The sequence below is a fragment of the Osmerus eperlanus genome, chromosome 5 (genome assembly GCF_963692335.1).
Source record: "Osmerus eperlanus chromosome 5, fOsmEpe2.1, whole genome shotgun sequence".
In the NCBI taxonomy this organism is placed as follows: Eukaryota; Metazoa; Chordata; class Actinopteri; order Osmeriformes; family Osmeridae; genus Osmerus; species Osmerus eperlanus.
Genome location: NC_085022.1, coordinates 4,946,356 through 4,972,364, shown reverse-complemented (window position 1 = coordinate 4,972,364; position 26,009 = coordinate 4,946,356). Strand labels below are relative to the sequence as shown.

The following is a 26,009-nucleotide window of genomic DNA, read 5'->3' as shown; positions in this document are numbered from 1 at the left end:
AACTCTGGAAAACAGAGTTCGATTTTGCTATTAATTTATTTATTTTAATTAGTGGATGAGCTTAGATTATTGTGCCAATCTATAAAATTAGTTAAAAACCAGAAAGACCTCAAATTTATTTATCTTCTGGATACATATAAAAAATTAAAATTAAAAATAAATAAATAAATAACGGTATTTTATCATATTTTTTTATTTGTTTTGCTTTTTGTTTGTTTGGTTTACTGTGATCTTTCTCTTTTGATATTGGATGTGCTCAACCGTAGACTGAAGTGTTGTTATATTCAGAGCCTTGATTTTGTTTGTATTGTGAAGACATAATAAAAAAATTAAAATAAAACTGTTCATAGAAATGAATGGGGACGCCATCTTTAAAGAGCAGGCTCGCTGTGTCTACTGTATATAAGTCTGTGAATCTTACCATCCATACTATGTAGCCCATAATGCAGCTCAACTATGTAGCCTATAGTGTCACCTCAACTATAGCGGAAACGGATCAATTGTGAAACTGGCTGCGAATTATTTAGTATCTCGACGCGCTATCCCCCCCAAAAGTCCAACGAGGCACCGCTCGTCCTTGTGTTCTTAAATGAACACCTGAGAAATCACAACTTCGCACATACAAGGTTCTTGAGATAAGCTTTAAACAATCGTTTCCCTAAAAATCCGACTATAAAATGTCCACAGACGCACAGAGATTTCTGTCATTATAGCGTAGATGTGCAACCTCTCTTCTGTCGTAAAATTAGTAATCGCTTTACGATTGTTGTCAGCTGTAACCGGGCAACGGGAGCATCGGTTGAGGATATGTCTGGCATACTAGCTAGCACGATAGCATAGAGTTACTTTTACACATGATGTAAAAGATTCAAGGCAACAATTACACAATTAAATGTTTTGAAAACAAGATTTTTTGGTGGCTAAAGCTAGTTTGCTATCTTACTAACAAGCTCCGAAAACCAAAGCCTCGGTAAATCTGAGTTTTTTCCACTTTGTTGGCTAGCTCAGCTTGCTCGTTGCTGGTTTTCTTGCTAAATAATGTAATTAGACTCAGTGATTTCAAAATGGATAATCTGCATGTCGTCGGTAAACCATCCCATGTTGTAGCTATCCTGTCGAGCTCGTTCCGTTTCACGTTGCTTTCTTTGGAAGAGACTCATATGATCACACTCTGACAAACCATCAACACACGGTTGTCACGATGCCTCCAAAACTTGATTGGGGTGAAGTGATGGGAGCCGACCCAGACAAACTGCCGGACAAAGAAGTAGAGATTTTCTACAACATGCTCTCAGAGGTACTGTCCATGTGTTCAAAGAATAGACTGTCTGCCTTTTAATTCTTGTCCGCATGCCCCCCACAACAATAACGAGTAGACACAACAGAACCAAAGAAACATAAATCAATGAACTGCACGTTTTAATATAACTTTGTCCTCCATAGGTGAAAGAGTGGGAGCTGATAGGATGCACCCCAGACAAAATGGTTCAGCTATTTCGAGTGTCCCAGACTGTAATGAAGGTGCTCAAATAAAGCCCCTACGTACATTACATTTTTCTAACAGACCCCATTCCAAGCACAAAGTGAAAGATTCATTTTTATTTCACAAATAACAAAAATGTTTCAGTGCATAGGCTATTGCCTTTGCATTTGCCTTCTGCAAAGTTACCCATTAGTCATTGTATGTAGACTAATGTATTAATATGTTTTTTTCTTTTTCAGATGAAGGGTCAGGAAGCTACTGTAGCCTATGAACTCATTGATAACGCTGGCTCAGACCAAGCAATAGTTGGTAAGTCCAACATGAAATGCTTTTGATCGAGCACTGTTATACATTTACATGTATTCATTTAGCAAACGCTTTTAATCCAAAGCGACTTCCAAGAGAAAGCTTTACAAAAGTGATATAGAAGTTTTAGAAGTGACTCCCAAATAATTACACATTTTCTGTGTCTTACAGAAAATGAATTAAGGGCCCGGGCATTCAAGTTGGAACAAGAGCTAGAGGTAAACTCAGTATTACAAATGTCTGTATAGTCTTCTGGAAAGGGGTTTTAATTGACTAGACTCTATATAATTTAGAATCTTTGCTGATTGTATTCTGGTAATAGTACTTCTATGTGTAGCCAATAGTCAGAGGCTACAAAGAAGATTACATCATGTGACCACAGAAGATAGCATGTAAGAAGATTAGAGAGGTAGCTCATTCCTCTATGTTGTTCACAATAGTTCTGTTGGTCTGAGAACGTTGTAATTGGTGTGTACAGTGCAAGTGGATGGTGTAAACAGATGGAGGCTGATTAAGTCTGACAGTTTACTTGTGGGGGTGTTTGTTTGGTTCGTTTCCTGTCCAGATGGCCCAGCGCTCATCAGTGGGACGAGACACCCGCTTCTTACGGGATGAGATTCGCCAACTGGAGACTCAGTTGGAGCAAAGGGAGAAGGAATACAGCCAGTTGGAGAAGGAAATGAGCAAGGAGAAAAAAAACAACGAGGAAGTATGACCTCACTGCGCGTCATTCCATACATACATGTGTCTGATATGATCTATTCTCTCATGTGGCTTGATGCCCTTGGGGATGTTGTCCTTTCAATGTCCATGTTCTCATGTGTCTCTACAGTTGATATTTCGGGCAGAGGAGGCCGAGGAGGAGAGCAGGAAACTGAAACGAGAGGTTAGTGGTTGTCATCATCTTATCAGGTGTACTTTTCTGTCGTTTTGTTTTTAGAATTGCATCATTGCTCCCGTCTCTTTAGTAGCAATGTTTTATTTTGTTCAGTGGTTTCTTGCATGCCATTTTGTCTCTCTTACATTTGTTCTTGCATGTTTTTCGTTTTTTCCATCTTTTTTTCTTTCACATAGATAAAACAGCTTAAGAAAAAGGTAAGACGTTGAGTGTAGTGAGGAAGCAAGGTAAAAATGCATGTTGTAGGAGTACTAGGCTACTTTGGGTTATATAATATACAGTCCATTGGCTTGTAGAAACTATTAGTAGATGAAAATCACATAACAGCCTGTCGGTCTGTGTGGGTGTTGTATTTTTTGTTTGCTAACTCAGGGGAATAGTGGGACCAACTCCTTTAAATATTAGTAACTACTGTGCATATACCTATAACTTCCGATACTAATATCTGGAAATATCAATCATTTCTGTACATGTTTCGTCTGGTGTGTCAGAACGAGCAACTTCAGCAGGATGCAGACTTCTACCGCCGGGAGCTGGACCAGACGGAGCCAGTCCAGTCCAGAAAGGAAGGCAGTGAGACCCAGCGGAGGCTCAACTCAGCCAATCGACAGCTCTATCAGTGTATGGAGGACATCCAGGTACTGGGATTTGTAATTGAAAACACTTCCACAGATACCCACCGGCCTTGAACGTTTGTTTAAAAAAAACGAAATCTTGACCGATCAGATTAAGGTCCGTGAATCTATGACTGAATACTCTCAGATAGAAAAGATATCAAGCAAATGATTGCTTTTGTTAATTAACACTGTGATAATTTGGGGGGAATTAATTAACAATAATCTTTTGACAAACTAACATTTTGAGGCACAAAGTATTGTAAAATATATACAACTATAACCTTGATTATTTAACATATCATGTCACGTTATTGAATTTGACTTGCATTCAGGCCTCATTCAAGGACTAACAATTTCTTTCTGTAGCGGGCAGAAGACGAAATAGTGCACCTGAAAACACAGAATGAACAGATGCAGAAGAGTCTTGAGGAGTCTGTAAAGGAGATGGAAAAGATGACAGACGAGTATAACAAGATGAAGATTGTAGTGCAACAAACCGACTCCATCATGGACCAGCTCAGGAGAGAGAGGGATAGTGCCAAGCTGCAGGTAAATCTTCTCTTGCATGCTTAGACTACCTCTTTTATACCCATTTAGACAGTGGAGTAACCAAACCCACTTGAGATATTTGATATATATTAGTGCTGTCAGTTAAACGCGTTATTAGGTGCGTTTGACTTCATGCATCGCCGGTGTTGTCTGCAGCCGCCTGCGGCCCGGCTGACTTGAAGCAGCCAATGGCATTCTCAGATTCGCCGCCTGCGCTGCATGAAGTCGAACACACCTATTAACAGCGTTAACGCAAACCCATTTTAACAGCGTACATTTTTTTTTATCGCAAGATTAACGTTCTTTTTGGCCTAGCAAACAAATGGTTCCATTGACAAGACCAAAGTGATGTGTGTGTTTTGTCGTTGTGAACTAAGCTATCATCGCAGCACGTCCAGTCTGAAATACCACTTGATGGCCAAGCACACAGCTGATGCAAATTCTCCGCGCCCTCGTCAAAGCCAGGCGATTGCAATGTTGTTTTCAATTTAAAAAAAAACATTTGCACTAAGCAAGCCGATCCACTTTTCCATGTTGATTAGAGTATTAGAATGAAAAAAAAAATGGGATAAAAAGAAATCAAGGGACATTTAGAATAGATAAAAATGTGCTATTTAGTTAACTATGACATTAATGCGATTAATCGCAATGAAATATTTTAATTGTTTGACAGCACTAATATATATACTTTACATATTCGAAAAATCTAGCTTCTTTTTTCCGCATTGACATTTGTAAAGCATATTGTGTCAAATTGTAACTCTAACTGAAAACTTTGAGTGGATCAAATCCACTAGATGGTACATGTAAAGCAAAGCCTTTTTGAATGAATACGAGTTTGTGTGCTCCACCTCAAGGTCAGAGAGCTGAGTGAGCAGATCCAGAGCCGGGCCGAGGAGGACGACCCGGTTATGGCAGCAGTCAATGCAAAGGTGGAAGAATGGAAGGTAGGGTTCTAGGGCTGCACTTTTCATCCTCCTGAAGATCCTTAGAGGATCCTTTGGGAGCACACATCTTGTTTGGATATCATACGCACGTGGCCCAGCAAACTGAACTTCCAGACTGCTCTGACATCTAGTTTCTCACAGGAAACTAGAAAACATCTAGTTTCCTGTGAGTGAGCCCTGGATGTGCTGTTTCCGTTTCCCTAACTTTCAGAGAGTGCTGGTAGGAAAGGATGAGGAGATCCTGGAGTACCAGCAGATGATCCACGAGCTGAGGGATAAGCTACGCAGTGCCCAAATGGACACAGACAAAAGCAATGTCATTGCCCTGCAGCAGGTGTGTTTCAAATGTTGATCTTCTTCGATTGACTCGTAGGTGACAACATATCAATGCAGCTTGACAGGGTTGAGGTTTTTCTTTTCTTCTCTGGTTACTTCCATGGCTTCTTCTGTTTCTCTACTATACTATTGTGTTTTATCATTCTGTCCTTTTGCACTTCCATCTCTGGCTTGGGCCAGGTCATATACGAGCTATGCAGTGTAAGTTGAGCCTTTTTCCATACTTGTTTTATGATCATCATCATTTTATGTATCTTCTTTCTTTTCTTTCTCTAGCTTGTCTATTAATCATAGCCCTCTCTGTACTGACAACAACATTCACTGCAGTTGGCTCAATAGGGTCATTTCGTCTCATCAATCCAAACCTATGAAATGTTTATGAACTTAAGGCAGTGCAAGAGAGGGATAATCAAATCAAGATGCTGACGGAACAAGTGGAGCAGTATACGGGAGAGATGGAGAAGAATGCGTTGCTCATAGAGGAACTGAAAAAGCCCACAGCAAAGGGCAGAGGTGAAGCACTCTTCTTCAAACTTGTGATGTGCTAGAAAATGAATTTTGTGAGAGAGATGGTAAGGCTTAGGATTCAAGGCAGATCATCAGCAGAAATGGTCACACAATTGAACATGTTTGCGACATATTTACTTTGGATACGATGTTGCGGACCAGCATATACATATACAGCATATAACAGTTAGCAAATCGACATGTTAGACATAATTTATGTTTTATTTTTCGTGACTGTACCATGACACATTAAAGCCCATGTCCCCTAGGCCTGTCCTCGACCCCCCAGCAGAGGAAGATTGAGGAGCTGAACTCAAAGCTGCAGGCTGCAGAAACAAGAGCCCGGGATTCAGAGCGTGTGGCAGAGTTAGCTGAGGCTGACGCAAGAGACAAAGACAAAGATCTCAGTGAAACACTCAATCGCATGAGGACATACGAGTCTGTAAGTCTGCCCAGGCGCACACATTCTGAATAGCCTCTGGGGACAAACTTACAAAATGGCTTTTTATCTATGATAGTTGGGGCCAAGACTAATTCAATGTCCTCAACCACAATGGTCTCTGTGGCCATTTAAGGCCAACTTGGCTGTCAGACCTTGTATTCTGGTCAATGTCAATATAAAGATGAGGTTCTGTTTTGTATTTCAGGGAACCGATGGCCTGGAGGCTGCAATTGCTGAGATCAAGGAGTGTAAAAACCAGATAAGATTGCGAGACCATGAGACGGAAGCCATGACCAAAGAGATCAACCAGCTAGAGATGCGAATCAATAACCTACTGGATGAGAATGAGGATCTTAGGGAAAGACTCGGTCAGTAATTCTAGATTTGTTCAGGAAAACCTTTTGTGTTTTGAAAAAGTCTCAAGAATAAGTGATACTGCCTAGTTGTTAAAACTGGGGTTTGCATTTACTTGTTTATTCATCCTTCATCCATGCCTGTTTAGGTCTAGATCCGAAAGAGGAAATAGATTTGTCAGAATTCCGAAGAACCAAAGATCATAGACAACGGCAGTACAAAGCAGAAAATCTGGTCCTCACAAAAGAGGTGATTATGTGGGTGGGAGGACACATGAGGTAATCTTGGTTGGGTTTGAAGTCAGCGTGCCCCTTATTTGTCCTTCTTTACAGATTGAACGCCTGGAAGAGGAAAGACTTGAATTGAAAATACAAATTCGACGCATGGTGAAGGACAGGGGTAATTGCAGTTTAGTCTCTCTTTGTTAAGCCATTATGCAATTGATTGTCAAATTTACATTTAGTCATTTAGCAGACGCTCTTATCCAGAGCGACTTACAGTAAGTACAGGGACATTCCCCCGAGGCAAGTAGGGTGAAGTGCCTTGCCCAAGGACACAACGTCAGTTGGCATGACCGGGAATCGAACTGGCAACCTTCGGATTACTAGCCCGATTCCCTCACCGCTCAGCCACCTGACTCCCACGCAAATTAAAACGAGTAATGACACTTTCAGTCCATTAACAGTCCATTATCATTTGTTGTTGACACACTTTTAGGGATAACACTGACCAGTTCAATGCTAGAAGATGATATCATTACCAGCAAACACATCCAGATGACAACCAAGCAGACCTCCACTTTTGCAGATGAGGAGATAAAACGCAAGGTATGTTCTTTTCTCAAATTCCAGACCTAGATCAGCATATCTATTAGCTAGTTAAAGAATCAATAACTTGATTATTCATGTATGTATGTGTTTCTGTATTTATACTTGAAATATATTCAACTTGAGTAAAAAAACAAAAAAACAACCTTGGAATGATTCATGTTTGAATATGAACCAATAGGCCTACATAAGGTATATTTATAATTCTTTTTACCTTCTCTTGTTTTGGGCAGTATGATCATCTGCTGAAGGACCTCAACACCAAGGAGAGAGAACTAGAGATCCAGAAAACTCAGTCATCTGAGTTAAAAGCCAAATGTAAGTAGTAGACTGGGCCTATCTCCTTATCTCAATGATAGTGGATATAGTCATTGTAATATTTGACACATGCTTTCTTTCCAATACTTTTCTTTGAGTAATTTTTTTATGCTCACATAAGTGGTTCAAATGATTGAGTTATATAGTTGTGACATATCAACAATCATTCTAAAAGCATTAGGTAATTATTCCATTGTTATTTTATGCCAGTGTGAATCCACAAATGAATTAATTCTTCACATTGTTCAAATGTTCCACCCATATGAAAACATATGTTATCATAGTGGAAGACTTATCAAAGGACAAGAAGCAGTTTGAAGAAGGAATGACAGAGATCCTTCAAGCCCTAAAGGATGCTCAACAGAGTGCCCCCGCTGGAACAACTGTTACTATTCCCAGTCTAGAGAGGCTGGTCGATGTAAGTGCAGTCTCTTCAACCTGTGTAAAAGCTGTTAGTCGGTGTGGTGTAGGCATTGTTCATCAAAACATGCATATAATTCATTTTCATTGTTTTGATAATGTTTTCAGAACCATTCACTTTTCCAGATGTTTACATAATACAGCCTTATTCAAAAAATAAATATACACAGGTTTTTTTTCTTCCCTCAATTAAACAGTTTTTTGTTTTTTTTACAATTCATACATTGTTCCTTACATTTAGACATTTATCAAAAACAGGGTCCATGGCTGAGGCACTCAAAGACATTCCTATAATTCTCATGAGTCCTTCAGAAGCCTGTTGGTAAACTAAAAGGAGCTTCTATGTGTCTTTAACTCAGATAAGACACATAACTGATTAACTGTTAACTGATTACTACCAAGGGGTCTGAATACCTGTGGTTTGTGGGTTGATGTTTTGGCACATATAGTGTATGACACATGGTTGTGCTGCTACTTTTAATGCCTTTGTGGTAGATTACTGTTATTATAATGTGCCAATACATACACTGCTCCTATATTAATGTTTCAGGCAATAGAGATTAAGAACTTCACGTTGGCGGGAAAGTTTGACGCCAACCTGCACCTAAAGGCCCAAGTAAACCAGCTGATTGGCAGAAATGACGAGCTCAGACAGGAAATGAGGTTGGCCCGGGACGAGGCCGCCAGCACCTTGAGTCAGCTTGTCAGAGCAAGAGAAAATGTCAGTAATACATGTCTACAGTATTTACATATAACTGCGGACTTGCTTGTTATTGATGAGAGTTGAGAACTGAACACTGTCCCCAAGGACCTCATTATTTTCTTTGATCTTTGGCCAACTTTGTATTTTAAATGATTGGCTAAACAAAAAGGCAGTGTTTTTATAGTCCAATTTCTAGAGCCATAAATATATGGAGTAATACAACATAATGTAGTTTTTGTATTAAAAATGATTTCAACTTTTTGTATACTGCCAAAGGATGTTCCTCGTCACTGTAATATTGTAAACATTACTGAATGTTTCAGTATATTATTTATGTACCGTCTGACTTCTTAAAATGAATCAGTAATCAGTCAAACTTATAAATAAAATGTTATACAATGTTTTGATGAACTTGAGAATAGGGATAATCTATCACTTATTAGATGTCAGTTGAAAAGACCGTAATGGCAGGTTCAGTTTTCAAAGATCTTACTAAGATGTCTTCTGTACCAGGTTGTCCATTTACAGTGCGAGGTGGAGGCACTGAGGAAGTCTGGAGGCACTGGGACCATCTTTAGGACCCTGAATCTCCCCGAGGACATGGCTCCATCCAGCACTGAGGCCATCAGTTCCCTGAATGAGTATGCTGTCAGACTGCTACAGGTCAGTTTTACAAATCGTGCACTCTGAACAACAGTCAATATTGTAAAAAAAAAAACAATCTGTGAAACTATTAATAAAGGTTATCCCATCCATATAGCCCATATTTAACTTGCTTGTTTCATTGAATCCTTAAATTTTTTATAAAAATGCATTCTAGGAGATCAAAATCAAGGAGGAGTCCAATAAGAAGCTTGTGTTGGCCTTGGAGGAGTACCAGAGGAAGTTTTCTGTAATACGCCACCAGCAGGGGCTCCTCTACAAAGATCACCAGAGGTAGGGGCCTACCTAAAGTATGACCGTCTTTCAGATGACTAATTAGCTTATTGCTAACAAAAAGGGTGGTTGAATCCCTTTACACAGCCTATAATTTGTTGAACGATGCTACACGATTTTCAACCCAAACGACCTCCTTTGTGTTTAGTGAGAAAGAGTGCTGGCAAAAGGAAAGGGAGGTGTTTACAGAACTAAAGAACAAGCTGGAAGAACAAAAGGAGGTGGACACAATCAAAGTCAAAGAGTTCAATGTGAGTACACCTCTAATAGGTGGACAATCAGTTTAAAATCAGCAGGTGGCCAAAACAATAAACTTAAGTGACGTAAGCAGAGCCCATTTGTATTTATTTGATCAAATGAGTCTTCCCTTTTTTTCCATAGACCCTCACTAAATGTGTCTTCTCCTGTTTACCAGCATTGGCTGGACGCCCTGCAGAAGGACCCGGAGGAGGTCCGCAGGCATGCGGCCGAGGCAGCCCGGAAGCTGACAGTGCTGCGGGTGAACGAGACGTGTCTGACGCGCTGCTACACCACCCTGCTGGAGCAGGAGCACCACCTCCGCAAGGAGAACGCCAAACTCAGGGCGGACTTCACCGCCATGCAGGCCGCGGTCACCCAGCAGATGGGCTACTTGCAGAGATACAAGGTAGTCCTACAGGGATGCCATGGTGTTAAACCGCACACACATGATACTTGATGCCGTACGTGACATATTCTTTAAGATATAGGATGGAGGCTAAATGTGTGTCCCTTGGTTTCCCAGTATGTTTTGTAACTGTACGATTTACGAGTGTATACATACATGTTATTTTATGAGGCTGTATATATTATATTATCTGTCACGCACGTGTCCTGATGGGTAGGAAATGGCTGCATACAAGATGGCAGCGCTGCAGAGGGCCTTGGATGAAAGCGTTCCTTCTTCAGAGCTAGAGAGGGCTAACAGGCAGTACACAGAGCTGACGGTGAAATACAGGGACATGCTTCAGAGGGACAATCACCTCGTCCAGAGGACCACCAGCCTTGAACATCTCAACGTAGGAAAACCAGCGACATGCTTTTGTTTTGCTCCTCCTGTTATCCTTGATTTGTGTCGTAGTGTACTGCTTATCTTCGAGTGCTGACGTCGTCGTCCCCCCCCCCCCCCCCCCACACCTTCGCCTTTAAGAACGAGAACGAGTGTCTACACGAGCAAATCTCCGGTCTCAACAAGGAGCTGGCGATAACCAAAGAGAAACTTCATACGTTAGAGCAAGCTTGGGAGCACATCAACACAGTTGGTCCGTCGGCACCTTTTTGAACACAAAAAATTATAATTAGTTTGAACATATATAGTTGTTCTTGGTTCCGTTTCCCCAGGATGGTGGACAGGTATCTGCATCAGAACCACTTATGTTGTCTTTGGCTGTTAACGACAGGTGGGGAGAGCGGCATGGACAAAGCGGCCAAGGCGGTGGCCAACAGTGAGATCGTGTCTGCCTCTAGAAGGATCACCACGCTGGAGATGAAGGAGCTGAACGAGAGGCAGCGCGCCGAGCACGCCCTCCAGATGTACGAGCACCTGAGGAAGTCCCTCAGGCAGGTGGAGGAGCGCAACGCGGAGCTGGAGACCAAGTTTGCAGAGGTCGGGGGAGACGTAGCCTAAACCGTTTTGTTTTCGTTTATTATTACAGCACATTTGATGGAGCGTAATGGTTGAGACAGACATCATCCGCAAGTCGTTTTTTATCAAAATAAATGTTAAAAAACGACAGAAGGAAAGCACATGCTATTGAACTCATTGAACGCCTGTCGTGTGTCCCTCAGCTGACCAAGCAGAACCTGGAGGCCCAGAAGGTGGAGTGGGAGCTGAGGGACGAGCTGACCAACAGCGTGAGCAAGGCAGCGAGCGATGCAGACCGCGCCAGGATCAGCGAGCTGGAGGAAAGCGAGGCCCAGCTCCGGATCGAAGCCTCTAAGTATGATCCGTGTTTCGATGTGGTGATGGATGGGGCCCTGTAGGATCCAGACGGAAATGCTGAGGTGGTTTGTGCCTGCGCAGGTTGCGGGAGGTATCGGACGTGGCTAAAATGCAGGTGGCGGCTTTCGAGGCACGGCAGCAGTCCAGAGAGAAGGAAGTGGAAGCCCTACGGAGACAAGTTCTAGACTATCAGGCAAGAAAACACAATGGTCTTACACATAACTCATTACAAGAACCTATTGGTAAACGTTCCCCCTGTCATTCTTATTGTAATCAACTATTGTTTACGGTTTTACCTGTTACTCAGTCCCAGTCAGATGAGAGAGCCCTCATTGCCAAACTACACCAACACATTGTTGCGTTGCAACTCAGCGAGTCAGCCGCCGTGGGGAAACTGGAGGTCGCCACCACCCGCATCCAACAACTGGAGGCCTACAAGCTCCGCGCGGAGCAGAAGCTGGATGCCGGCGAGAGATCCCTGTACCACGCTCGCCAGGCAGGACAAAATCGTGTCCGGTATCTACGCCAAATCATTCAGTCTTTGCGCAGGCAGTTTGCCGGAGCCCTGCCCTTAGCCCACCAGGAGAAGTTTTCTCAGACCATGATGAACCTTCAGGACGATCAAGAGAAGGTGCAGAAAGAGAAAAAGTTGGCGGTCGATGAGAGGAGAAAGGCTGAGGGAAAGGTGCAGGAATCGGAGGTCAAGCTGAGAGGACTGGAGGAGCTTATATCTACACTGAAGGACGTGAAGGGTGCTCAGAAGGTTTGGGAGTTTCTCAACCACAGTTTTCCTTTCTACCGTTGAGGTCACTGACCATTAATGAACACAAACTACAGCTCAGGATGACTTAAATTGTTTGGGGGGGTGCCAAAGGTCCTTCATTTGAAGTGGCTTCATTTTGGATGTTCACAGGTGAATGAGTGGCACAAGAAGATGGAGGAAGTTCGTCTGCAGGAGTTGAGGCGGGGCAGGGAGCTGGGCGTCCAGAAGGAGGAGCTCAGACACCTGAAGAACCTGGTGGCCGAGCAGGAGCGCACTATCCAGACCTTGGAGGAGGACATAGTCCAACAAAACACTGTGAGAGAGACAAACGGACACACACACATAAACAAAGGGGACATTAAGAAACACCACGCACCCACGTTTATAGGGGCTGGGAATCGAATTCTTAGCATACCTGTTCATTTTGACACACTCCCTCCCTCAGACAAACAGCCGTCCCTCCTTCCTTTGCCCCCTCAGATCCAGGAGGAGCGGCAGCTGTCCTGGGACCAGCGAGAGGTGGAGTTGGAGCGCCAGCTGGACCTCTACGAGAAGCAGCAGAATGAAATCCTTTGCACTGCCCGAAAGGTAGGAACATGACTGCAGTGCACTGTCCAAAACTGTCGTTCATGACGAAATGATTATTTTGGGGTTGGTTGGCAGTGGTTTACTGCTTTTTGTTTAATCAAGGTTATCCTGATGCTGTTATAGTGACTGCCACAGTCACTATACTGTGGCCACCATGCATGCTCCATGATGATAAGCCCACTGTCTCCACTTGTTGTAGCTTGAGGAGACCACAGGTGCCCTGCTAGACCCAAGTCTTCCACTGGCCCACCAGTTGGATTTTGCGCTGGGTAAAATCAAAGAGCAAGTCCGCACCATCCTGGAGACACAAGCCACCTGCAAAACTCTGGACGAGGTACCGCTCTTTGCATTTTTCATTTAACACTCCGCAATTAATGTTATTACATTTCCATACCCCAGACATTGAAAAGGCAGTTGAATAAAAAAAATCAACCTAGTGTTATATTACATCATGTTGCGAGCAGCATTCATTACCACCTAGAAGCATCAAATACGACTAACCACTCCCCCTGGTGGCAAATCTGTTCACCAGGGCACCATTTCATTATGAGTCACAGGAATTCATCACAACAACCAGGAATGAGGAAGAAAAATATAATAATATGAAAGACACAGTAGGGTTCAGGAATTGAAGACTGCATTCTGTGATATCACAAGAAGCTCTTTGGAGCATTGTCAAATCATGCTGGGATGTCATAGGTCATCATGTTTAGAACAAACTTGTGGAGTCTGTGCATGCTGTTATCAGCAAAAAAAGTGGGACATACGAAATACTAAGATATTCTGACATGCAGTTTCCCCAAAGATTCTCGAATTTCTCTACAATTTTTAAGCTGGTATTATCATTTATAATGACAACATTTGTATAACATTCAAAACAAATCCGAAATAGAAGTTTTTTGACTAGTGGTCTTGAAAATGTAATACATTCTTAGCCATGTATGAGCACACAACCTGGAATCTGCATCCAGTTGCGTCATTTCTTCTAATAGGCCCTTATTGCACAATTTCTTTTTTTAATAAAACAAAAAATCTCTTGGTAGACTTCGAATGTTGCAATACGTGGCTAATGTCTGGAAAGGGTTGCTGAAATATAATGATGTAACTTACAGACACATCAGAATATCTCTTTCCCTCATATAGAAGCTGAAAGAAAAAGAGGCAGCCCTTTGGAAGGCGGAGCAGAATGTCCTGTCTCGGGACAAGGTCATCAACGAGCTGCGACTCCGCCTCCCTGCCTCTGCGGACCGAGAGAGGCTCCTGGCCGACCTCTCTAAGCACCAGGAGGACCAGTCAGAAAGCCAACCTGCCCTTAAAGTGGCCCACCAGACCATCAACAATCTGCAGGGTCGTCTGGATCAGAAAGAGGAGGTTCTCAAGAAGTATCAGAACTTGCTGGCAAGGGCTAGACAGGTACGTCCTTGTGTGTACAGTGTGTGTCTGTGTGTCTGTCCATGCACAGTTATAATAGTTCTTTCTCTCTAACCACCAGGAACAAGAGGACATGACCAAAAAACACAAGGAGGAGGTGAGGATTCTGAATCAGAAGCTGGACTTACACACGGACACTTCCCTGGACCGCTTCAAACAGACTGCGTTGGTAAGCGTCGCTCCCACTGGGAATCGAGGTTCCAAGTGCCCCATTCAAGACTGTCTTCCAACCAACAGCAGATCCTGACCGGTCTCTCTCTGGCGTCTCCAGGAACTGATGAAGAAGCCCAGCATCGCCGTGCCGACCACCAAGCACCTGGTGCGGCTGGCTGAGATGGAGCAGACCGTGGTGGAGCAGGACAGCTCTCTCTCCACCCTCGACAACCGGCTCAAGGCCGTCAGCAGCGAACTGGAGCGCCAAAGGGCTGCCGCCATCATGCAGGCCAAGGAGCACGCTATCGAGAGGTCAAAGTTAGTATCCGCCAATATACTCCATCCTAAGGGATATTTTCAGTCACGACTTAATTTTCAGTCACGACTTAATTTGCAGTGGCCGGCATGTCGAGTAAGAGGCAGACAAGGCCTGTTGTCTTTTATTTCCACTCCTGTTTCAAGGTGGTCTACATGTACTGTACGTAGCCTATCGGCCATTTAGAAATTTCAGTATCACGCATCAAGTTGTGTCTTTGAGATGAAGCGGGTTGATCCCAGTCTAAATGAGCCGAACTGCTCCAGGTTGGAGGAGCACCATGCGTCCCAGGTGAAGGCTCTGTCTGGGGAGGTGGAGGAGCAGCACGCCCACATGGCGCAGATGGAGAAGGAGCTGCACTACCTCCGCTCCGAGCTGGAGGCCCAGAAGGAGGCTAACATCCGCTCGCCCAGCAACACCATGAAGAGCCTGGTGGAGCGGCTGAAGGCCCAGCTCCACCAGAAAGAGAAACAGCTGAAGGTGCGGTTGAGCCCACTGCCTGACTTCTTCGAACGACGTCTCTCTGACAGCAAACGTGCTGGCCATTTTAGTGCCGTAGGTGACGAGTCAGTTATGTGTCTTCATGCATTTTTTTCTTTTTTCTCTCTGTCTCTTATCATGTCAGGCTCTCAGCAGAGCATTGTTGGAGCTGAGGGCAGAGATGACCTCCCACGCTGAACAGCAGATTATATCTAATGCAGCCCACAAGGAGGAGAGCCATAACATCCAGAGTCTGGTGGACAGGCAAACAAAAGACCTTAAGGTAAGACCTTAACATACCCCCGCGTTCCATCAAAACATTCCATACACGAGAACCAAACAAGCCACCTAACCGCCCGAGTATTTATTGTTTTTGTTGACGTGCTGTAGTTGCTCCACGTAAACCTGTAACACGACAGGCTTTCATTTCAGGCCGTAGTACTGGAGCTGAAGGAGGACCTCCAGGGAGCCAGAGAGTCCCTGAAGGCGGCTAAGGGGCGAGAGAACACCCTCAGTGAGAAGCTGGAGGGTCTGAGGAGAGACCTGCAGAAGAGCCAGCGAGCGGAGAGCTGTCTTCAGGGAGAGAAGGAGGAGCGCGACCAGGAGATCCAGGTGCTGAGGCAGCGAGTCAAGAGGCTCAACAGCGGCCTGCAGGTGATTTGCACACAAGGCACTTGTCCATCGCGATGCCTATCAACCTCCCTGACTGTGACAGGCCAGGGCGTCGCATTTACTTTAACTGCATCTCGGTTGATTATAGGTTAGGCTGTGCTGGATTTGAAAGTACAGTTAAAACAGTAACATTGGGGGATCTTAATGAAATGAAAATGAAGAGTAAAAGTCAATTGGGGGGGAAAAAAACGTTGGGATTTTCTAACGTGTTAGTTGATCTGTGTTAATGAATACATGTATGTGTGTGTGACGGGACAGAATCAGTCAGAGGCTGATTTGAAGGGGCCCACAGTGGAGGCACTGCAGAAGAAAATTCGAAAATTGGAGGCAGAGCTGGAGAAGAGAGGTGTTCCAGACCCTACAAAGAGGAAGAACTTAAACGATGACAAGGTAAATGTCACATGTTGACCGTATATCACTTAAACCTAGTGGAATGGACGTATGAACTTCCTGGGTTACTACAAGGTCGAAGGTAAGATAATGTCTCACTGTTGCGTCCGTCAGTCATCGAAAGAAGAAATGGCGCGCTGGGAGGAGGGCAAGAAGTGGCAAGCTAAGATGGAGAAAATGAAGGGCATGCTGAAGGAGAAGGAAAGAGAAACAGAGACTCTCACTAAACAACTCAGCACCCTCAAAGAGCTTTATGGCAGGTCTGTAACACACATACAACCCCACTTATATCGGTTGTACCGATGATCACATCAAATAGAAATAGGTGGACTAAATGCCAACTTTGGTCGTGCGCTTGGCTGCGTGTGCAGACTGGACCAGGAGAAGGCTTCTCTGCTGAGGAAGCTAAAAGGGCGCGTTGCCGTGACAGCCGATCAGGTGGTCGGCGCACGCCACCTGGAGACTGAGAACGAGGTGGAGGAGCTGAGGAGGAGGAACGCAGGGCTGGAGCAAGATCTCCTCAGCGTGAGGTACATGACACGTTTATATATGCCACGTAGGTGCTCATTCTGCGGGATCGATATTTCATCGAAGCAGGGCATGAAGGGATATCATATGCACCCTAATCAATTCAACTGAGAGGCTAAAACAAGGAATTGTAGTAGCAGGTGCCAGAACTTCTTAACTGGCTATATAACTGGTCTACTGGATAGGGTGTAGATGTAATGTGACTATGGATCATTTCAACACTTACTGATCCAAACACCGCCTCGCCACTTAAAATGACGCTCGTATCGAAGGAGTTGAAAGCAAGTGTTTGCACTGTAATCAGTCGATGCGTATTTCTCCCTAACAGACAGAAGCAGGCCTTACCTCGAGACACTGCCATGGAGGAAATGAACCGGAGGAACCGCCAGCTGGAGGAGAGGCTTCACTCACTGGAGGGCAAGATGTCCGTGGAGCCCCCCTCGAGACCCTCTGTAATTATACCAACAAACACACTCTAGTCCTGTTAAGTCACAAGTACTGTCATCACCAATGGATGTCATTTCTTTCTCCTGTTTTTTTTCCCTCTTTCACTCCATTTCATCCCCAGGGTGTTTGTATTTGAATGACGTTTTTTTTGTATTTTTATAAGTCTAAAACTCTTCTCTGTGTTCTCCTTTACTTCACTCTGTGTTCTCCTTTACTTCACTTCACTTTCCATTCCTGTTTTTCTATCCTCTTCCTTCCTTCCTTGTCGTAATACCACAACGCGCGTAATGAAGACAAAGGGTTTGGCGTCCCCGTCTCTGAGAGAGTTGCATTGTCTTACATTCGATGTCAGGGTTGGGCCTGGGGTAGAGGACGAAACCATGGAGGGTGTCCGTCTCACTTCGGCTCAGACTGAGGTGGCTGACGGTCCGTCTGACAAGCCAACAACCAGCCCAAACCAGACAGAAAGGCGGACCGACCTTGCAGGCATGTGGGATGTGAGCGAGGCTGAGCCTCAGAAACCAAATGGAGCAGAACACAGAAAGCGTGACGGAACGGCTCCAACAAGCGGCGAGAAAGATGGAGACACAAGAACGTACAGTGTCGGGGAGGACGCACGGCAGGTGGACGACGCACGGCAGGTGGACGACACAAGTGGCGAAGAGTCCCAGGACACCAAAGCCGACATTGCTGCCGACAAAGCGGATACGACCGCAGGAGAGGGTTTCAATCCTGCGACAGACCTCCTAGGAGGCTCAGAGCGAAGCAGGAGTGAATCCCAGAAGGGCGACGCTGAACCCCACATGTCCCAGAGCCCGAACGAAGGGGAGCCAGACACAGCTGGGCTATCAGAAAGATCCGAATCATCCAAATCCTTTCCTGGAGAAGGCAGTGAAACCAGGACAGAGGACAGGACGGACAGAGAGGAAGAGGGCGGTGATGAAGAGGAAGTTGGTGAAACTGCTGAGGACACCTCCATGGTGGAAGGCGAAGTCGAGGACAGCACATCCACAGGACCACAGGGGGCAACTGGGAAACCCGAGGAGTCCTCTGTAACCGACGCAGACACAGACCCCAGCATCGTCCTTAGTGAAGATCTCGACATTTTAGAGTCCGAGCTAGAAAGTATCTGCAGTCACCCGGGCTTGGAATCTGTTGTCGCCAAAAGAGAGCGAAAGGGCACATCCAAATGTAAACTTAAATCCGCCAAGGTATTGATGGACATCCCACTCCCTCAGCCAAATGTTAGGGGGATAGTCGCACAGCAGTGCACTTAATAGTGTAGCATCTGTGATTTGTTTGATAGTCTCAACTCTCCCTGTTTTGCCTTCCTTCTCTCAATATCCAAGTTGTTTGTCTCTTATGTCCTGGTGAGTTTGTTATCTCCTGGTATAAGATCTGCAGAACTTTCCTTGTAGACGTCTGGACGAGGCACCAGCACCCCTGCTCAGAAGGAACACGAGCTGCAGAGGGAGAACCTGAAGCTCTCCTCAGAAAACCTGGAACTCCGCTTTCAGCTGGAACAGGCCAACAAGGATCTTCCCAGGCTAAAGGTACAACCAGGGATCCGATATGATCCACCCTGGTCCATATATCTTTTCACAGGCCAAACCAGACTCCTGTCATATGAACAAAAGAGAATCCTGTTTTCTTGCAAATGTTTGCTTAGATGCTTGTATTCTCTCTTCTTGACTTGCTCACGTACCTCCAGGATCAGGTTGCAGACCTTAAAGAGCTGTGTAATGCCCTGAAGAACGACAAGGCTGAAGTGGAGAGAAAGCTAAGCCACATTCGTGGAGTAGGGCCACCTATGCCTTTTACAAGCATGCAAGCTATAGAGGATTTCCAAATCAAATGGTCCATTAAGACTCTAAGTTGCACTGTTTTTCATGTTTTGTCCAGGCGGGTCGCAGCGGTAAGACTGTGCCAGAACTGGAGAAAACCATTGGACTGATGAAGAGGGTGGTGGAAAGGGTGCAGAGGGAAAATGAGGCTCTCAAGAAAAGTCCTGCAACTCTGACACAGGAGCAGTTCACCACTCTGAAGCAAGCACATGATAAACTCAAGGTGAACAATACATTAAACTGTGTACAAATGGCCAGGTTTAATTTGTATTTATGTACATGATGGTGCATATCTGAAAGTTTATTTTAAATACTTCATAGATGTTCATAACATTTTGGTAAGTTACAAAGATGTTATAAGCATGTGTCCTATGAAACAGTATTTTGTATACATTAATTTCTCAGGTGACGTTACACAGTTTCTAATACACGTCCTTACTCAACTTTATTCCTAGATTGATTATGGGCATCTCAAGGAACAAACCGCAGCACAACTAAGCTCCAGACAAGAGTCCAAAGCCAAAGAAATTGAGAAAATTGTGATGGAAAATGAACGTTTACGAAAGGAAATTAAAAGGGTAAAGGTCTTGGGTATATATAGAACAACTGGACTGGATAAAAACATCCAGTTTGGCAAAAGCTAATCCTATTACTGAAAATGCCAATTACTGAATTTTATTTCAAATCAACACTGAAGAAAGGGAATTTAGAGACAGCCGGGTGTTTCAAATATGGTTCAAAAAATAATAAAAGGTTTGCTTGATTTGTCTCAAAAAGATCACGTGACAGTGAATTACATTTGTATAATACCAGCGTACTTCAAAGCTAATTCAGACTTGCAATACCAACCATATCTAAGCCTTTTTTCCATGCAGGAGACAGAGGCTGTGGAGAAGCTTAGAGTGGCCAAGACTAGCTTGGAGGTAACTAATGACAAGCTGGAGACTGAGCTTGATGAAATGAAGCAAAGACTACTGGCAGCACAGTCCAGAACCATCCCCGAGGGAGCCGACAGTAAGACCTGGAAGGCAACTGTGATATCTAGGTAAAGTGCCAGTTCGTTGTCATGCACCAAGCCCTTTTCTATTCAATGTAACCTTGTAGCCTTCTTGTGTACCATTTCCATCCTCGCATTTCAGGGAGGATTTGAGTAGTGTAGTCGTTTGAATACTGGTTCCCCTTCCTCAGACTGTTTGAGAATAAGATGAAGGAGTTGGAGAAGGACAACGCTCAGAAGACGTCCAGTCTGTCAGAGCTCAGGCAGCAGCTGCGTCAGGCCAGCGCCACGGAGGAGCGAGCGCAGCATGCGCTCAGACAGCTGGAAGACCAGGTACGACCTCATGAACCGTGCGGAGCTCCAGTCTGCTGTCTCCCTGACGACTGTTCATCCTTGGTCTTCCTGTGTCGTGAGGTCTTTGGTGATCTCTGTGACAGTGATAAACTACGCGTCCATTTTGCGATGGTGTGACCTACGTGTATCGTGTGATCTTTGTGATGGCATGAAGCATTGTGGGTGTTCGTTCTCCAGGTGGAGGTGTTGAAGAACTTTCCCACTGGAGAGCAGACGGATCTCTCGAAGGACCTTCAGTCAGCTATGTGAAAAAACTATATATTGCAATATATAGCAAATAATGTAACATACTAAAACAAATTGCTCATTGCACTTTTGACTAAATATGTACTTGCTGTGTCCTAGATTGACCAATAGAAAGCTGGAAAGGGAAAAGGCAGATTTGGTTAAGAGGCTCCATGAGTTAAGTGAGCGGCATGGGACCACTTCTGGTGACTCTGCTAGACCAGGTGAGACACGCTGACCTTTTATACACATGATCAGCATCTGTGTACTTGACCAATACTGTTGTTGAAATAGTTCAACCAGCCACTCTGTAGCCTTATGTTGACTTGAAGTTGTCTGCAAATGTACACATTAAAATCAACTATATTGAGAATTGTCAATGGGAGTCAGGTGGCTGAGCGGTTAGGGAATCGGGCTAGTAATCTGAAGGTTGCCAGTTCGATTCCCGGCCATGCCAAATTACGTTGTGTCCTTGGACAAGGCACTTCACCCTACTTGTTTCGGGGGAATGTCCCTGTACTTACTGTAAGTCGCTCTGGATAAGAGCGTCTGCTAAATGACTAAATGTAAATGTGACAAATTCCATATGAAACATTCCATATGCTATTGCGAAACTCCTCCTTACCCCTAATATCAAAACTCCCTTAACTTGCTCCTCTTCACTGGCTACATGTGCAGACTAAACAAACATGCCTGAGGTAGCATGAACAATTGAAAATGCCCAGTGCCTTGGATATTATGTTGAAATGTATAATTAAGATCAATCATTTTTGTTGTCAGGTTACGAAGAGCTGCAAAATCTACTCAAGGCAACTGACCTAGAGAAAAGACAGTTAAAGGTATTGATTCTACAACTATACAAAGCCTTTCAATTAGTGATGCACCGAAATTAACATTCTGGGCCGAATCCCAAAATTATTATTTGATTTTTTGTATTAATAATATACTTTAACATGTATTTAAATGTAGGCACCCTACCCCCTCTTGAAATTTCTGTTGAACAAACACTGAATATTGCAAATTTGATGTCCTTATCAGAAACGGTGAATTATTTCCACACCGCTGACATGATCACCCTTTGCTGGGTAGCACTGTAATAATGGCTAAATCGAACAAGCGCTTGAAACCGGGGCGCTTTTGACACTTATTTCTGGCCTTTTTTCTCTTGCCATTTTTGGCTGAAAATCTTTGGGGGCCGAAATGTAGGTGCATTCCTACTTCAATAAACACATTTAGTGTTTATTTTGTATGATAAGAACTTCATTGGTGTGCCTTTGTGTTTCCAGGCTCAAGTAAAAAAACTGAAGACAGAACTGGAAAACTTTGATCCAACATTTTTCGAGGAAATTGAAGACCTGAAGTTTAACTACAATTTAGAGGTGAAGAAAAATATTGTTTTGGAAGAACAGCTAAAGAAGGTTTGTGAGCAGGTTGGTGTGGTGGCAGATATCCCTGCTAATGTGTCCATCAGCTAACCCAGGATGAATGTGCCTTTTAAAGCAGACTTTTATATGTCTATGGTTTTGCACGATATCAGAAGACCCCTACAGTAGGTGACATTTAGATCTTGAATGTAATTGTGTTTTCTGTAGGACTTTTTATTTATAAATGTTTTTCTGATAATAATGGAGCTGTATGAAAGAGCTGCGTAAAATAGTGTACTTGTGCCAATCACATTCTTGACACAATCAACATTAAAGTTATCTAGCTCTGCTTTAATTCAAACAAATGTAAACAATCTTTGCATTTTTGTAGTAGAAAAGTTCCAGTAGAAAGTTATTCAACATCTCTCCCTGGGAAGCCCACCCATTCAAATGCCTATTTGTGAGAGGAAGGCCTATTATTATTTGCAGGTCACAACATGGCTAATAAATAGCGATGAAGAATCTTCATAGTTATATTCCTTTTGCTCAGCATTCAAAAAAACATTTGTATTCATACATTTTGTTTGAGGAGGACTGTTACAGTCACATCTACTCATTGTATATGCCATATCCAAACCCCTTTAAATGTTCTAATTAGAAATAATTGCAGCTTTCTTCTCCATCAGAGATACACAATGCGCTTATCTGGGCTGGAAAGCTCAATACTGGTCCTCTAGATGGCGCTGTAATCCAAATCAATCTGTTATGGCCTCTGTTGCCAGTGAATAGACATCAGTGCATGTACAACAGCCATGTAAGACAACTGGTAGACTTTTGAAGTATGTTATCCCCTCTAATTGTGTGCTTATGTTGACTGCTGATGATGACAGTAGTATTGTAAGTTGCTGCCAGTTGGTTCCGGAGATGGTTTACATTCTTTCATTTGATAGTTTTTTCCATAATTGTGTGTGACCTGGAAGCTTAAAATAAAATGTCTATAATATTTACACCAGATGTCAGTTGCTCTTACAAACAAACAAACACACAATTGTACAGTCCAATATAGTACTATGGTACTGGCCTTGCGTAAGTCCTAATAAGGTATCTTAAACAAAATGTCCCACTATTGAAAAGTGAATTAAATACTGGCTGTGTCCTCCTGGTGAGGTTCAGTTATGTATAACCCTCAGACTGAGGCAAAGATCTGTCATAGATGTGGTTACATGTTGAACAACCCCACACACTGACTGCACATCATGTTGAGAGAAGCACATAGACAACATAATTATCCGACAATCGCAGACTGTAGACAGCACAATTGTTTTCTCTTTTTTTCTTGGAATGGTGGGTACCATGGCAACACTGTCTCAAAACCATCTCAATTGAAAAAGATGAGGAGACAGAGGTGCCATGAGAGACAGAGAACAGGAAAGTAGAGAGAATGAGAGCTAAAAAGAAAACAGGAAGTGAAGAACAGAGAAAAAAAAAACATTCTCTCTTGTATAACCCAATCAAATGTACAGTGTACTTATGGCCAATTGTCTTTTATTTTTATTTTTTTAAAGCATTCACACATTTACATTGAGGTTAAATTAATGCCAACCCGCAATACCATTTCATTACACAGCAATTCCTATTTACTTACAATGTTGTTAAGATAGAAATGTTGGTAATATATGCTATATAGTTACATGGTAGTTGATGTACACATCACAGTATGAGCGTTAATAATATTCTTCATAGTAATTTTCCAGAAAAGAAGCGCAGTCCTTTAATCCAACAGTTAATGCATTTAGTTAAGTGATGTATAGACGTAAATAGCAGAACTAGTGAAATGCTATGGGCTTTAGTTTTCCCCAAATACATATGAGAATGATCAAACCAACTACAAGGATAACTCTAGATTAAACTTGTGTTCTTTCAGAGTGAGTCATGAACATAAAAACAGTTAGAAATTCTGTAAATACTTTTCTGTCCTTCCTGAATGGGGGTAGTTCAAGGTCTCCTCCAAAAAGCCTGGTGGCAGTGTGCAAGTTTTTTCCATAATTGAACTGCTCTCGACCTGAAACCTTCCCTCCTGGCCTTGCTCTCAGAGAATCAAGGTGTTTACTGACATCAGTCACATACTGTACCTTGCTGCAGGGAATATGCCCCTGTACTTGTAATTGTACACTGTCATAATGTACTTTGTGATACTTCACAAAATAATGTTTGTCAGGTGAAAAACACAACACACATAAAACATTGAATTAATACATTAAAGAAGACATACATAATCAAACAAACAGTTACTCAGGCAAGTAAAGGATGCCTACATACAATTTTATAAATAAAAAAACATACATACTGTTAAGTAAACAACAGCCATACATAGAGTAAACAATTCCAAAGTCCAACCCCTCATGGACAGCAAGACAAAGATACTTTAGTACTTAACATTTCAGACAAGAGCCCACAATTAAAATACAGTCACATAAGCTTGCAAGAAATGGTCTGGCATTAAGCGCGTGCCAGTTAACAGACCCTGTGCAGCAATGTGTGTTTCTCAGTTTCCACTTGCACAGGAAGTGGGTCAGGTGGCAAAACCCCAAGGACATTCTGTCTAGAGACAGTGTAAATATACATCTAATCATATTTCAAATTTGAGAATGGGCAGATAATGGAAACGGTTGTCCTTTTGACCAGGCATACTCCACGGTGACATGTGGGGGTTGTATGTGTTTCTGTATGCTTTTCCTTGCAGTGTTTCAATTTCTCCAGAGGGTTGGCAGTGCGTCCATGTCTGCTCACACTAATCAGGTCAGATTAAAATGGCCAATCAATACCCCAGTGTGCATTCTCACACACACACACCACACACGCACACACTCACACACACTCATACTCATACTCTCCCCTTCTCATGGCCACCCAAAACATTGTGTATGTGACATTGAAACAGAGACTTTGTAGTTATTTGAAGTCAAATGTAATATATGTACAATTTGGGTCAATGATTTAGTTGCCATGGATTCTCCATCCATTTGGAAAATGTTCCCTTAAACAGAACAACAGTTTTGCCCTAATATTGTTAGATTTTTCATATTTCATTTGTTTCTGTAGAAAAATAAATATTTTTCTCTACTACCTCCAGTCTTTACTCACAATCCCAATCTCAGTCTTTTCATAACAATGCATTGGGTATGAAATGAACCATGGCAGCCATGTATGCAAGCACACTTACATCACAGCATACAGCTAACCTAACACTGGCTAACTCTTTCACTCCACTATTTTGTAAGGGATATAGGAATGATAACACTCGAGTACACGCTGACATTTTCCTGTCTGTCTCTTCCTCATCCCTTCCTCTCTTTTATGAATGGACACATGAGCCCATTCATTCATGTTTTGCAGGCACACAAGACTCCTATCTTCCACTGTTCTTCTCCATCCTGCCTCCTCACAGCCATCGCCCTAACTGCAGGTTGCTTCTCTGTGCTTTCCTCAGTGAGCTCAGACATCACGCAGGCACACTGCAAGACGTCGCTCTTCTTCCTCCCCTCTCCTCTCCAGGCTTTCAACCTGCTTCTCTTTTTTTTCTCTCCTCCATGTAGGATGGATGAACACATGAGCACATTTCCTTTGAAGACAGACATTGTATCCCCTCCCACTCTCTGTCTCTCGCTCTCTTTGGGGTTCTGTCTTCGCTGTCAATCTCTCTTGCACATTTCCACAGTCTCCCTGTTTTTGTTTTTCTTGAATGAACATATGGTAAGAACCCTCCCCCCAGCGGTGGTACAGCTGTCTCTGTCTCTCTTTCCTTCCCCATAATGATGGAGGTCACCGTCGTTAAAATGAGATAAAAACAAGTC

The 26,009-nt window shown here is 43.3% G+C and overlaps 1 protein-coding gene across 5 annotated transcripts; it reads left to right on the top strand.

Annotated features, from left to right (window-relative positions):
• Nucleotides 1-831: 831 nt before the first annotated feature.
• On the top strand, nucleotides 832-23,164 carry cep290 (centrosomal protein 290). Of its 5 annotated transcripts, XM_062461326.1 has the most exons (55): nucleotides 832-1,297; nucleotides 1,444-1,521; nucleotides 1,723-1,792; nucleotides 1,961-2,007; nucleotides 2,355-2,498; nucleotides 2,622-2,675; nucleotides 2,864-2,884; nucleotides 3,179-3,325; nucleotides 3,671-3,853; nucleotides 4,711-4,800; nucleotides 5,012-5,134; nucleotides 5,317-5,337; nucleotides 5,526-5,649; nucleotides 5,913-6,085; nucleotides 6,291-6,453; nucleotides 6,588-6,688; nucleotides 6,772-6,838; nucleotides 7,157-7,266; nucleotides 7,500-7,584; nucleotides 7,869-8,002; nucleotides 8,555-8,725; nucleotides 9,221-9,370; nucleotides 9,528-9,643; nucleotides 9,792-9,894; nucleotides 10,059-10,289; nucleotides 10,507-10,680; nucleotides 10,812-10,923; nucleotides 11,062-11,267; nucleotides 11,450-11,601; nucleotides 11,685-11,796; nucleotides 11,911-12,366; nucleotides 12,517-12,681; nucleotides 12,847-12,954; nucleotides 13,154-13,288; nucleotides 14,098-14,367; nucleotides 14,447-14,554; nucleotides 14,657-14,856; nucleotides 15,121-15,334; nucleotides 15,480-15,617; nucleotides 15,767-15,988; nucleotides 16,265-16,396; nucleotides 16,511-16,656; nucleotides 16,768-16,926; nucleotides 17,253-17,376; nucleotides 17,665-18,582; nucleotides 18,790-18,924; nucleotides 19,083-19,169; nucleotides 19,274-19,438; nucleotides 19,671-19,793; nucleotides 20,091-20,260; nucleotides 20,404-20,545; nucleotides 20,744-20,811; nucleotides 20,912-21,015; nucleotides 21,572-21,630; nucleotides 22,078-23,164. In XM_062461326.1, the coding sequence occupies exons 1-55, from the start codon at nucleotides 1,202-1,204 to the stop codon at nucleotides 22,264-22,266; spliced, it is 8,295 nt and encodes a 2,764-aa protein (XP_062317310.1). In that variant the 5' UTR covers nucleotides 832-1,201; the 3' UTR covers nucleotides 22,267-23,164. The 5 variants fall into 5 exon arrangements, with proteins under 5 accessions (XP_062317310.1, XP_062317311.1, XP_062317312.1 ...); XM_062461327.1 differs by lacking the exon at nucleotides 2,864-2,884; XM_062461328.1 differs by lacking the exons at nucleotides 2,864-2,884; nucleotides 5,317-5,337.
• Nucleotides 23,165-26,009: the final 2,845 nt, after the last annotated feature.